Here is a 12362-nt window from a genome sequence, read left to right as displayed (position 1 = left end):
GTAGTTGCCGCCATTCAGTTATTTGGAAGGGTGCTGCACACCCAGGAAAAACTGTTTCCCTGAAAGAATGGAAACATTTATTACCATGAAAAATGCATGTTAGGGAGTTTATATTCACAAGATCAACAGGGCACACCTACAGCCGACTGCTGGCAAAGAATTAACTGATTAGAAAACTCTCTTATGATATTGCCCTTGACATGCTCTTGCCAGGCAATAAGACAGAGACTATGTGCTTCTCACTGGAGAATGACTTGAATCTAAAGTAGTACTTCAGTAGACCTTCTGGGGAAATGGAAAAGGGTGATTGTGAATAACCTCAGAGCATGGCCACCCTTCAGAACCACCCGTGTGCTCCTCCATAAAGACAGAGTGAGAGCGGGAGGAGAGGTAGAGAGGTAGAGAGACACCCTTATTGCATTGGGAAAATCAAATACGGAGTTCTCTGAACCCTTGTTTAAGGTTAGAGAGGAATCACCCTTTGGCTAGATCTGTTGCTTGTGTAAATGGGCCCTGTCTTACAGTGGGAGCCATGAATCGTTTTTGTGAGGGGAGAGTAATTTTCCACAGTGCAGTTGCACATCAAAGGGAATCCAATCAGGCTTGGAATATTTTTGAAAAACTGAACAATGGGAATCACGTGATTCTGCGAAGCAAGGTGGTTGTCTGAAAGGAGCCTCCAGATAAAACCCTCCCAATTTCTTCTAAGTTTGACAGAATAGTCAATTTAGTATAATTGCTTGAGGGGGAAGTTTATTTTCGTTGTTTTATTGAAGTTTCTCAGCAATGTCTGCGTTGAATTCAGATTAGCAATGGCTAACAGGACTAGCTCTGTTGCTAGCACTTCTTCAGCAAGCATGACGTTGAAAGGGCAGAACATAGAACCTAGCTCATTGTCGGCCTTGCAATCATCCCTACAGAAGGCCATGGAAGAAATGGGTAGAGTCAGCACCATTCTTGAATCGGATGTTTCTCAGGTCAAACAATCTCAGATGGATATGCAAGAAGATGTATTGGTCATATTACAGTGGCTAGATGAGGCAGAGGGTCGGATATCAACGCTGGAGGATGACAACGACCAACTGATTAAGAAAGCAGAGAAGAAAGCCTAAATGTATGAGGATCTCCACAGAAGCGTGCAAGACGCAGCTAACCGAGACAGGTGCCTCAATTTAAGACTTTTAGGGGTCAAGGAGGGCCTGGAGAATGGCAAGCCGTGGGAATGCATCAGACAAATTATCTCGAAGGCCCTGGGGGTGGATCTGGACGAGTCCACCGTTCCCTAGTACCAATACCTTGCGAGAATCATCTGCCTAGACCGATCATCATCCACTTTCTCAGGGATCTGGAGAGAGTGAGTGCTGGCCTCTGCGAAGTCAATGTATTGGGAGAAGAGAGAGGTGCCTTGGAAGGGCTGCAAGCTATCATGGGCTGCAAGCTATCATTCTTTCCCGATATGACCAAGGAGCTGGAAGATAAAATTAGGCTTTTTACAGCAACAAGGAAGAGGCTGGGGCACTGGTGAGTAACAAAATGTGAAGATGCATTTTCTCTGTGCTCCAACCACCCAGGGCAAACAATTTACTATTAATACTTGACCAACACCTCCCACACCGTGTTCATTTTGTAACATTTAATTTAGAATCGAACCCAATTTACTAATCTGGCTTTTTTCCCGGAAAATGCCGGCCTTTTAATAGTAAAATGTCGAGACAACAACGGCTGCGGGCCACAAAAGAGCAGGCCTCTGCTGAAGCCTCGGGCTCACCTGACACGGACTCTGATTCCCCCCGACCTAGACATGGTAATGGTGGCTATCATTAAATCTGAACAGACTGTGCTGGATAAGGTGGAGTCATTATCCACTGACCTATCCGCACAAATAGATCTTTTTTCAAACAAACATTGGTTCCACTGATAAATTGAGCAGTGTGGGAGGCCTCTAAAGCTTATGTTAAAGGCAAAATAATAGCACAAAGAAAAGAGAAGATCAAGAAAGAGTTGAAAAACTAGCCTCTCAAATTAAAGAGATGGAAAAAGTCACTGTTGAAACAAGTCTGTAATCTGAAGTTTCAATTACATGAGATCTATAACAAAAAGGCTGAATATGTTTGAAAGTGGTGAAAAAAACTGGTAAATGATTGGCTAGACAATTGAAACAAACAGATGCCAGTTTTGTAATACCAGCTATTAAAAATGGAAGTGGAGAGGTACTGACTGGTACAAAAGATAATAACAATGTGTTTTGTGACTTTTATTTGACTCTATACAAGTCTGAATGTAACTTACACCCAGCTAAATTGAATGCCTTTTTTTCAAAAATAAAGCTTCCGGGGTTGTCCCCAGATCAAATAAAGGATTTGGACACTTCTATACTATAATCTGAGATAAGAACAGCCATCACCTCAATGAAGTCTGGAAAGTCACCAGGATTAGACAGCTTCCCGGCTGAGTATTATAAGAGGAATATTGACGTATTAGCTCCTATATTAACACAGGTGTACGCAGAAGCTCTGGAACTGGAGCACCTACCTGACACTTAACAAGGCACTCATTTCATTCATTCTCAAGAAGGATAGACCCCCCCACTGACCCAGTTTAATCGAAATTGATTGTAAGCTGCTCTCCAAAGTACTAGACATGAGGCTGGAGAAGGTTTGACCTCATATTATAAGGTGGGATGTGTAAAAAGTAGAACCTCCACAGAATCTTAGACGTTTGCTTCACCTCATGTGGCTGAGTCAAAAAGAGGATACTCAGGTGGCAGCCCTTTCCCTCGATGCAGAGAAGGCAATCGATAGGTTGGAGTGCGGCTTTTTGACGTATACCCTTGAAAAGTTTGGCTTTGGCCTTAGATTTATCAAGTGGGTCAAGGTATTATACTCCAATTGAAGAACAGCAGTCCTCACAAATGGTATGCTCTCTTCTTTAATTTGTCGAGGAGAACCCAGCAGGGCAGTCCTCTCTCACCTCTCCTTTTTACTCCATTTTTGGAGCCCTTGGCAGCAGCAATCAGAGCTGATTCAGGAATCAAAGGAGTGATGGGAGGTGCCAGAGAGCATAAGCTGTTTATATATGCTGAAGACATATTGTTACTTATTAGGGAACCGGCCACATCAATCCCTTTGGTTTTGAACACAATTGAGATGTTGTCACAGATATCTGGTTATAAGATGAATTGGCAGAAGTCAGTCTATGCCTGTATCCAATTGATGTCCTTCTGCTGCAATTACTTCATTTCAGTTAAAATGGGTGCCGTCAGGGATTAAATAACTGGGTATAAAACTGAGCAACGAGCTACAGAATCATGCAAATTAATGTAGCCACTACTACAAAAAAATAAAGAATCATCTTGATAAATGGAGGTTGCTTAATCTTACTTTAAGGGGGAAAATAAAATAAATACTGTTAAAATGTTTGTGGCGCCACAGTTGAATTATGTGTCCATGATACTCCCTGTGACCATCTCCCCCTTACTATTTAAGCAGTACAATCAAATGATTAAGGATTATCTTTGGGATGGGAAATAAACCAGAATAAATGTCAACAAGTTATATGCTACAAGGGATAAAGGAGGACTAGCATTACCCAATGTAACCTATACAACATATCATTTGAAGTAGCCAAATTGGCCAGACACTGGGGCAATTACGATTCCCATTTGAGATGGACTCAGACAGAGGTCTATCACAGCCCCGTTTAAGCCTATTGAGGCAATATCACAAAAAATGATTCAGAGACAACCAACTGAAGAGGTTAACCCAATCCTTCAACATTCGAGAGGTTTGGGTTAAGATTCATAAGATGCTTGGAATTTCCAAGTATATAAAAAGAAAGAGTCTTCCATATGTCACAACCCATCAGTTTACATAGGAAAACAACGTATCTGGGAGGTATGGCTAAGACACGGCATGCATGCAATAGGGGATCTATATGAGAAATGAGGGCTTATGTCCTATCAGGACCTGAAGGAGAAATTTAATTTACCAGATATGGGCGATTTCTGGAAATACTTACAACTAACACGCTACTCAAACCAGACGTGGCGTGTGGGCGAGCATTGCAAAATAAATGTACATATACATGTTATTCAATCATCGCACCCACACTACTCACACGCGCCAACAAGCGTCTGCGTTGCCAGGCGCTAAAATAGAAGTTGCTTCTATTTGTGACACCAAACGTGATGCAAGTCCTGCCCTTCTCCCATCTCGTCATTGGCTTTTAGAAGCATATACCCATGTGCCATCTCGTCATTGGTTATACCCACGTGGGTGATTGAAAGATGAACTGAGATCGGTCGGTTGTGGTAATTCACCTTATTATGAAAGTTACATGGTTTATTGGCATCTAAAGTCCAAAGAAGAAAAAGCCTGGAAGGAGGAGAGATGACTAGAAACGATTCGGTTGACCGTTTTATGTGTGGATTAATTGTCGGAGTAGAGGACCTTGTGAATTTCAGGTAAAATAACAACTCAACGTTTATATCCCAGGACAAATTAGCTAGCAACAGCAAGCTTGCCAGCTAAATAAGCCAATTAGCAAGCAACTGCAAGCTAGCTAGCTAAATTGCCATGCATGTTTAATGCTTTCGACCTGTCCCCATATTAATATAATTGGTTCAGAGTTTGTTTTGATATTTCAACCTACGTGTCGTGATTGCGTTTGGTGTGGGGGGACAAAATCACGCACGTGCACATCCGGTTTGGGCATGGTCTAAGGAGCTGCACGGGGTCTCTTATGAGTATTAACCTCCAGAGTGATGAAAACTTGTTAGAACAATACTTCATGTTACCAGGAATATCACACTCCGCTTCAGTGTTATATGGATATTGTGAGAATTTAAGGTCGATTTGGCAGAGGGATCTTAATTGTGACTGAGTAGGATGTATGGAAAAAACATTATTTACAATCTAGGGTGGTGTACCAGGGATACAATGGGTAAATTTACACATAGGATTACTACTGACCCCAGTTAGACTCCATAACATGGGTTTATTGCTAAATAACTTATGCTGGAAATGCATGGGTGAAGTAGGTTCCTTTGTGCATGCTATATGGGGATGTCCCATGGTGCTCCCTTTTCGGAAGGAGGTTCTTAAAAAGCTTGAAGAATGGGTCTGACAGCCTATCCCAGAGTCCCCACAGCTGTGCTTATTCTTTTAGGGATATATTTATTTTACCACCAGGTATTTGCAAAGAAGAGTTTGGTCTTGCCTCAGTGGGTTTTCTTACTGCGGCAAGACTCATACTACGTAACTGGAAGAGCGCAGATAGTCAGAAATCAACAGATTGGCTCAAACTCATGGTGGAGACGGCATCTTATGAATCAATGATAGCAAAATTACAGGAGAGGAAAGGGAAATGTAGTATGACATGGCAACACTTTTTGAATGATATAAGGGACCCGAAGCTATGGTATAAGTTAGAACAAATGTATGTGTAATGTTTTTTTAATTTTTTATATAGTGTAAAAAAATAAAAAAATAAAAATAATAATAATGTATTATTACTTTCTTATATTATTATTCATTTATATTTACTTGCTGTTTAATATTCCAACCACAGACATATGGTTGAAAGGTGCTGTCTTGTTGGGTGTTATGTTTTTGTTATTAGTGTTATGTAATGATGTAATGTCATATCGATAAATGTATAAAAAAAATGAAAATAATAAATAAAAAATACATAACATTCAGATGTTGTGAATGCGAAAATATATACTCGGTTCTACGGCTGAATTACATCTACCGGGATATTCATATGTGATTTACTGCCCCATTTGTGCAGAGGTGCATTAAACATTTGTCAATAGCATACATTTATTTCAAACGCGGATATTTTGGACTGGGTTATACCATAACAATTTTGTTTAATATTTCGTCTTGTTTATTTGCTTAAAGGTTTACACAGAAGCTGGTGTAATATGACAATTAGCTTCAAAACTCTAGTGGATAAACTTATATCATGTGCTCAAGACTTGCAGAAGCTATCAAACGGCGGAAGCTCCGTTCCCCTCTCCGCTTTCCCGTTTGTCCATTTTAGCTTCTGTTTTTTTCTCAGGCTGCGGCCGGTTATGGCTCATTCACATTAAGCATGCATTCAGACACTGAGAACAGGAACAGCACGTTTAGTACAAAGACGACCGGCTGAAATCTACCAGTCTTCTCCAGACAAATGGATTGCCTAGCATTTTTTTATCATGTTACATGGACCGCTGGCTTTGGCCAAAGCGCATAGTTTTAGAATGAAGGACTTACTTTATTGACCAGAATGCACCTCTGTAATCAGATTGGAAGACAAAACAAGCTGTAAGTCAATAACAGAGCACAAAGGCCCGCAGGCCTCGCATTCAGGGTTGGGACTGTGTGTGTGTCAGCCCTGCCCACCTGGAGGGAGTATGGTGTGTGTGTGTGTGTCAGCCCTGCCCACCTGGAGGGAGTATGGTGTGTGTGTGTGTGTGTGTGTGTCAGCCCTGCCCACCTGGAGGGAGTATGGTGTGTGTGTGTGTGTGTCAGCCCTGCCCACCTGGAGGGAGTATGGTGTGTGTGTGTGTGTCAGCCCTGTCCACCTGAAGGGAGTATGGTGTGTGTGGGTCAGCCCTGCCCACCTGGAGGGAGTATGGTGTGTGTGGGTCAGCCCTGCCCACCTGGAGGGAGTATGGTGTGTGTGGGTCAGCCCTGCCCACCTAGAGGGAGTATGGTGTGTGTGGGTCAGCCCTGCCCACCTGGAGGGAGTATGGTGTGTGTGTGGGTCAGCCCTGCCCACCTGGAGGGAGTATGGTGTGTGTGTGGGTCAGCCCTGCCCACCTGGAGGGAGTATGGTTTGTGTGTGTGGGTCAGCCCTGCCCACCTGGAGGGAGTATGGTGTGTGTGTTGGTCAGCCCTGCCCACCTGGAGGGAGTATGGTGTGTGTGCTTGTGGAATACTCATTTCTGCTCAATCTGTCCCAGCCAAACTCTGTTGATCCAGAGAGATGGATGTGGTGATGCTACAGCGAATTTATGAGAACCCTGTGAATCATGTGGAGATGTCACTTAAAAAGGTCAATGACTGAAAGGACAAGTGGTGATCGAGAGAGAGAAAATACTTCTGCGAGAATCTGACCAAGAATGAACCAGATGTCCATTGCGTAACAGTTTGGGAGAACGTCCGCAGAGCGTTTGCTGCAAATCTGGCACCGGTTTCATCAATGACTTTCATAACCACAGCAACATGGCGGAAGGTGTTACAGGGTTCTCCATTTGGCCTGGTGTGGCACTTCTGTTAGGACTTGACAGAACATCGTCTGACAGGTGCAAGAGAGCGAGAAAGCAGGTTGCCTTACCGCTGGCTCTTCCTTTTTTCTCTGCTTCATTACCTCAGTCAATTCTGACTGAGATCACTGGTAGGTCGGGCGAGAAAAAAACACACCTGTGTAAACATTGAGACTTTTCCGCACCAAAAAAATTGGAAACGATCCGCTATCAAAAAGAAGGACCAACAAAAACAAACAGCTGCCATACGTCCAAATCTTTGATTCTTTATTCTCTGCCGCACTGTGGGAATCAGACTCTAAAACCAATGCCATTGGTTGCTGTTGGCTGCCCTTGTGACCTGTACTTCCAACTCCTGGTGTTCCACCATTAAGAGACCAAAGTGAACATTCAATCAGCGCCACCAAGAGGACATTGACTGAGGGACGGGGGGGCTCTGTGAGAGCGTGATCCAACCCAAACACGCCATATTTCTGTCTATCTGGAAGTGTGTTTCCCAGGGGGCCCTGGGGGGCAGACAGGTTAATAACAACACCAGGGAAACAGAGCCAGATCTCCCTGGGACTAATGTGTCTGACAGCTGGAACGCCAGAGAACACAAACGAGTGCATAAACAGGTGCGCACCACAGACAGACAGACGGAGAGGTGGAGGGAGTACAGCGAGATAGCTAGTCAATAGGGTGATAGTGGCGATATTCACTGTTCTTCCAGTGGGTGCAAGATGAGCTTCTCTCTGAGTGTGTTTGTGTGGTGCCCATGTTAAGTACGAAAATAACCTTGTCTGTTGTGTAAAGCAATGGGTATTGCATTGTCCCTGAGAACGGCAGTCACAGTTTTTCTGGTGGTTGTAATGGCTGTGTTGTACCTTGCCATGCTGGCCCATCCTCTCCAGGCAGATGACAGCGTCCTCCCACAGCTCCAGTTTCTCGTAGATTAGCAGGGCTGAGCTGGTGCAGCCCAGGTCTGTCAGCAGGCTGGCGAGCTGCTTCTGTAAATGTGAGAGAGGTTCAGACATGGGATAAGTAATTTCATATTTAAACAGTAAAAAATATATATATCATGTTGACGTATGCCCCAGGAAGACCCCATCCGCAGCCCCCTGCAGGAAAACCCACTCCTAGCTCTGCCACCGCTGAAATAAATCCTGGGGGAAACACTGCATATGCATACACTCCACGAACCATCACAGCTCTGTTTCTGGAGGTAATGGCCTCTATCACATTCAGAACAATAAAAGTCTTGTTTTTTGTCACTGGATGCTTGGGAGAGTTGGTCTTCCCTAGCTGCTGTATTCAAGGGTGCAAATATGTACTGCCGTTTAGCAGTATTTAAGCTGCAGCCATCTTCCTGATTATTGTGAAAATAATAATACTACCACAGGCCTGTTCTTAACTACACACGCAGACACACACCAGTTGTATTCATTATTCATTCCAAGCTGTGGTGTCATATGCGGGGTAGTGTCTTCACCCGGGGTAGTGTCTTCACCCGGGGTAGTGTCTTCACCCGGGGTAGTGTCTTCACCCGGGGTAGTGTCTTCACCCGGGGTAGTGTCTTCACCCAGGGTAGTGTCTTCACCCAGGGTAGTGTCTTCACCCAGGGTAGTGTCTTCACCTTTTATCTCTCCATCTCCACTATTATGACCTCACATCTATTTCCATTATCTTGTCATCTTCACACAAGGCAACATAGGCCCTAACCTTGTACCCAAACCCTGTCTCTCGGTCCACTTAAAGAGTGGGAGCTGAACCTGGAGCACAGCCTGTCTTGTCACAGACTAAATCCTAGGTTTCTGGGTTTTATCACCTCTCGTCCTCTCCTGTGATCGCCTCCCCATCCCGTCTCAGGGGTGACATATCACGTCCCACTGGGATGATCGACCTCATAAATCAGAATTTACATCCGTCCCACAACTCCACTCGTGAACCACCCTAATCACGTGACCAGGGAGACATGGAGAGCCAGGACGTGACACCAATGGCAAACGGCAGACTTTTAGACTAATAGGACACACGGCAGCGCACATGCCATTTGTGCCTCTTTACCCGTTTCCAGGAAAACTCCTGATATTGTGGTTTCAGAATCTCCCTGAAAGCAGGAAGTGCTGAGACAGACAAGACACAGTTGAATTATATGGGGATTTATTAATTCTGTAAGCAAATCTTAAAATATGTGCTATATCTCAACCCATCTTCCTGTCCCTCCTCTCCCCACACAGCTTCTCTGTGCGCAGACACGGCCATCGTTACATGCCGGGCACGCCTCTCGCTAAGGAAAAACACATCACCACAGCCCACACGATTCTCTGCCTTGCTTGCACTTTCAATTCCCCAGGCGGCAATAGGGTGCCTTCAATTCCAGTTTTATTGCTGTTTGCCATTATTACATGAAGCCTGGGCGATGTATCCTGCCCCACTGATTTCTCTCTTTCCCTGTATTTTACACGCCCTCCCTCTCAATCTCTCTACCTCCTCTTTGTCATATCTCTTCCTCCCTCCTTTTCTTACAACCCCACAATCTCTCGCTCCCTTTCTCCCTAGCTATCTCACCATCTCCACTCTTCTCCCTCATCTGTTGACTAGTCCTGTGCCTTTAAATATACACTACCGTTCAAAAGTTTGGGGTCACTTAAAAATGTCCTTGTTTTTTGTCCATTACAATAACATCAAATTGATCAGAAACACAGTGTAGACATTGTTCATGTTCTCAGTCTATTCTTGTTCTGAGAAATAAAGGCTATTCCATGAGAGAAATTGCCAAGAAACTGAAGATCTCGTACAACGCTGTGTACTACTCCCTTCACAGAAATGTGAAGGGAAAATGTGAGCAAATTACACCGTTCAAAACACCTTACCTGATACAAGGAAGGAGAAACTGACTGGGCCAAGAGAGGTGCTACAACAACAGAAATAAACACATCCATGGCCAACAAGCCATCTTTCTGCTTGCTACAAATACAGAATAACAAAAAGGCTAATCACTCACTCTTCATCTCCCGGAATATATACACAGAGCGAGAAAAACAGACAAGCCTTACATGTAACACCATATAAAGACTACCAGGTTGATGCAGCTTCTACCCTGAGGGGCACCAACTGTCTGGTAGTTGGAGGACAAAGACGTACTGTTTTAGTGGCCATCCTGCACCATTAGGTGGCCTTTGGCTTGAAAGCAGACGGCGCTAACAGGGAGCTTCAGCCTGACAGATATATTGTCTGAATGCCAAGTGTCCAGATTAGATCAAGGCTCTAACGCACTAAATCACATATAACCAGACATATGGTGATAGATGAGACTCCTCTGGGGACAACGCGGTAGTGGACCTCGTGCAGGAGGTCGAGAGGACAGTCACAAAGCAAGGGCTGCATCCTTCTTCAAGTCTCGGACTACCGTCAAAGGTGTGGGAGTTCAAAGAGAGTTGGCGAAGTGGATGGGTCCCATCCATTTCTCCTGAATTAGTGTTCACTCATATAACCCTGATGTAAATAATTGTTTAATCATGACCATGACTTCCAATGGGTCAAGTCATAAGTCAAAGCTTTGATGGAAGACATTGCTCTGTGTGGTACTTCAGTTACAGTGAGTCGGCCCTTAAAATGAAGTTCACAATCACAGTGGAGCGAAACCAATTCATAAATCAGAAACCCAATCAGCAGTGACGGGGTAATGATGGGGTGTTACCTGGACAGCCCATCTGGGAGGAGCTTGGCAGCAGTAGAAGAGTTTCAGACGCTCCGTCACAGGACAGCTCTTCTCCTCAAAGTAATCCACTATAGTCTGGAAGAGAGGAAAGACATCCAGCATCAACGAGAGAGTCATACCCAGGCAAAGCCTCATTACTAAACCCCCAAAATGACAGATTTAAACTGCAAAGCTGGTAAGGCAAGTCACGAGCAAATTGAAAATGTACTGATTGAGATGTGAGTGCAACAGGTCTAAAAGCCCATTGATTGACAGTGTCCAACCCTGATATCTGGTTGAGTTCTGTGTTTTGTCTCAATCTGTGTTGTACGGGTTGTTAGGTACTCAATGAACACTGGTTGAGGGCATCCAGGAAGACAAGGTATAAACAGGAAACAACTCTCACAGTCACAGCAAATGAGCCACTGCTGGATGCTATCCAATTGTTATTGTCTCATTCTCAGTCTCATTTTATCAGCGGGCCGTCATGCAGAGCAACAACTCACATTCTGCTTGCTATCTGAGAGGAGACATTTGTCTGTGCCTAAAATTGGGCTTGACTCACAGTTATGTCTAACAACAATGATCCAATACCATGGCTCATAAACCTCAACCTAACAGCAAATCCCAGACTAGGACTGAGTCCTGTCGTTATGGCTGGGTTGGGTGGTGTTATCTGTGGGACTTGGACAGGGCCCAGTTTCCTGTAATGAGATTTGGATCCCGACCACCCAGGATAAAGTTAATTATAAACAGTGGATGGAGTTTGGCAGCTCGGATGTGATTGGCCTCATTGCATAGGAAATTAAGAGGAAAATGGGTAAGAGTGTAACAGGACATATTTTACAGTTTGGGATGGAGAAAATACAGAGAGTGAGTCACAGTGATTCCATTTTCTGGTAACAAGGCCAGACAGAAACAGACACCTAGACACACATACTCGGACAAAACGCAGAACGAGACAAGCAAAAACACTAACAAATAGACAGACGCCAACACAATCAGGGAGGCGGGGGGGATAAAAAGCTTTCCTTACATTTTAAACTCAAAGACAAATCCAATGCCCGGTCATAAAGTGTTGATGTCAAACAGACTGCTTCAGATGAATACTGATCTCGCTCCCTCAAAGACCATTTCTACTCTGCCCACATGATTGTCATCAATGTTCATCTTTTGTCTCTGTCAGTTTAATGGTTGGTTGGGGAAGTTGTCTTTACCAATATCTAAATCCTGTCAACAAGCAACAGCAGTTCCTCTCTGGAAATCGGTAACATCTAAACAAACCTTGTCAACGAATGAGAATGCCCAGTAAACCATTAGGAGTAAATCTGTGAGTGATGCAGTGTGTCAAAACAGGTAGCCTGCAGAGTGGGAGCTGGCACACAGCAAGTGCAAGAGCTGTAAGAATTCACCAGAATGAGGAAT

General features: G+C 44.1%; 1 protein-coding gene across 1 annotated transcript in view; it reads right to left on the bottom strand.

Annotated features, from left to right (window-relative positions):
* Positions 1–12362, bottom strand: part of ttc27 (tetratricopeptide repeat domain 27) — a 126810-nt gene that overhangs the window by 20546 nt on the left and 93902 nt on the right. The window contains exons 11-12 of the mRNA XM_071379541.1: positions 10938–11033; positions 8122–8244 (exon numbers count right to left, since the gene is read on the bottom strand). Coding sequence (XP_071235642.1) covers positions 8122–8244; positions 10938–11033 — 219 coding nt within the window. The remainder of the gene's footprint in view (positions 1–8121; positions 8245–10937; positions 11034–12362) is intronic.

This window comes from Salvelinus alpinus, chromosome 32, assembly GCF_045679555.1.
Source record: "Salvelinus alpinus chromosome 32, SLU_Salpinus.1, whole genome shotgun sequence".
Lineage (NCBI taxonomy): Eukaryota > Metazoa > Chordata > Actinopteri > Salmoniformes > Salmonidae > Salvelinus > Salvelinus alpinus.
This window is presented reverse-complemented; position numbering and strand designations above follow the sequence as displayed.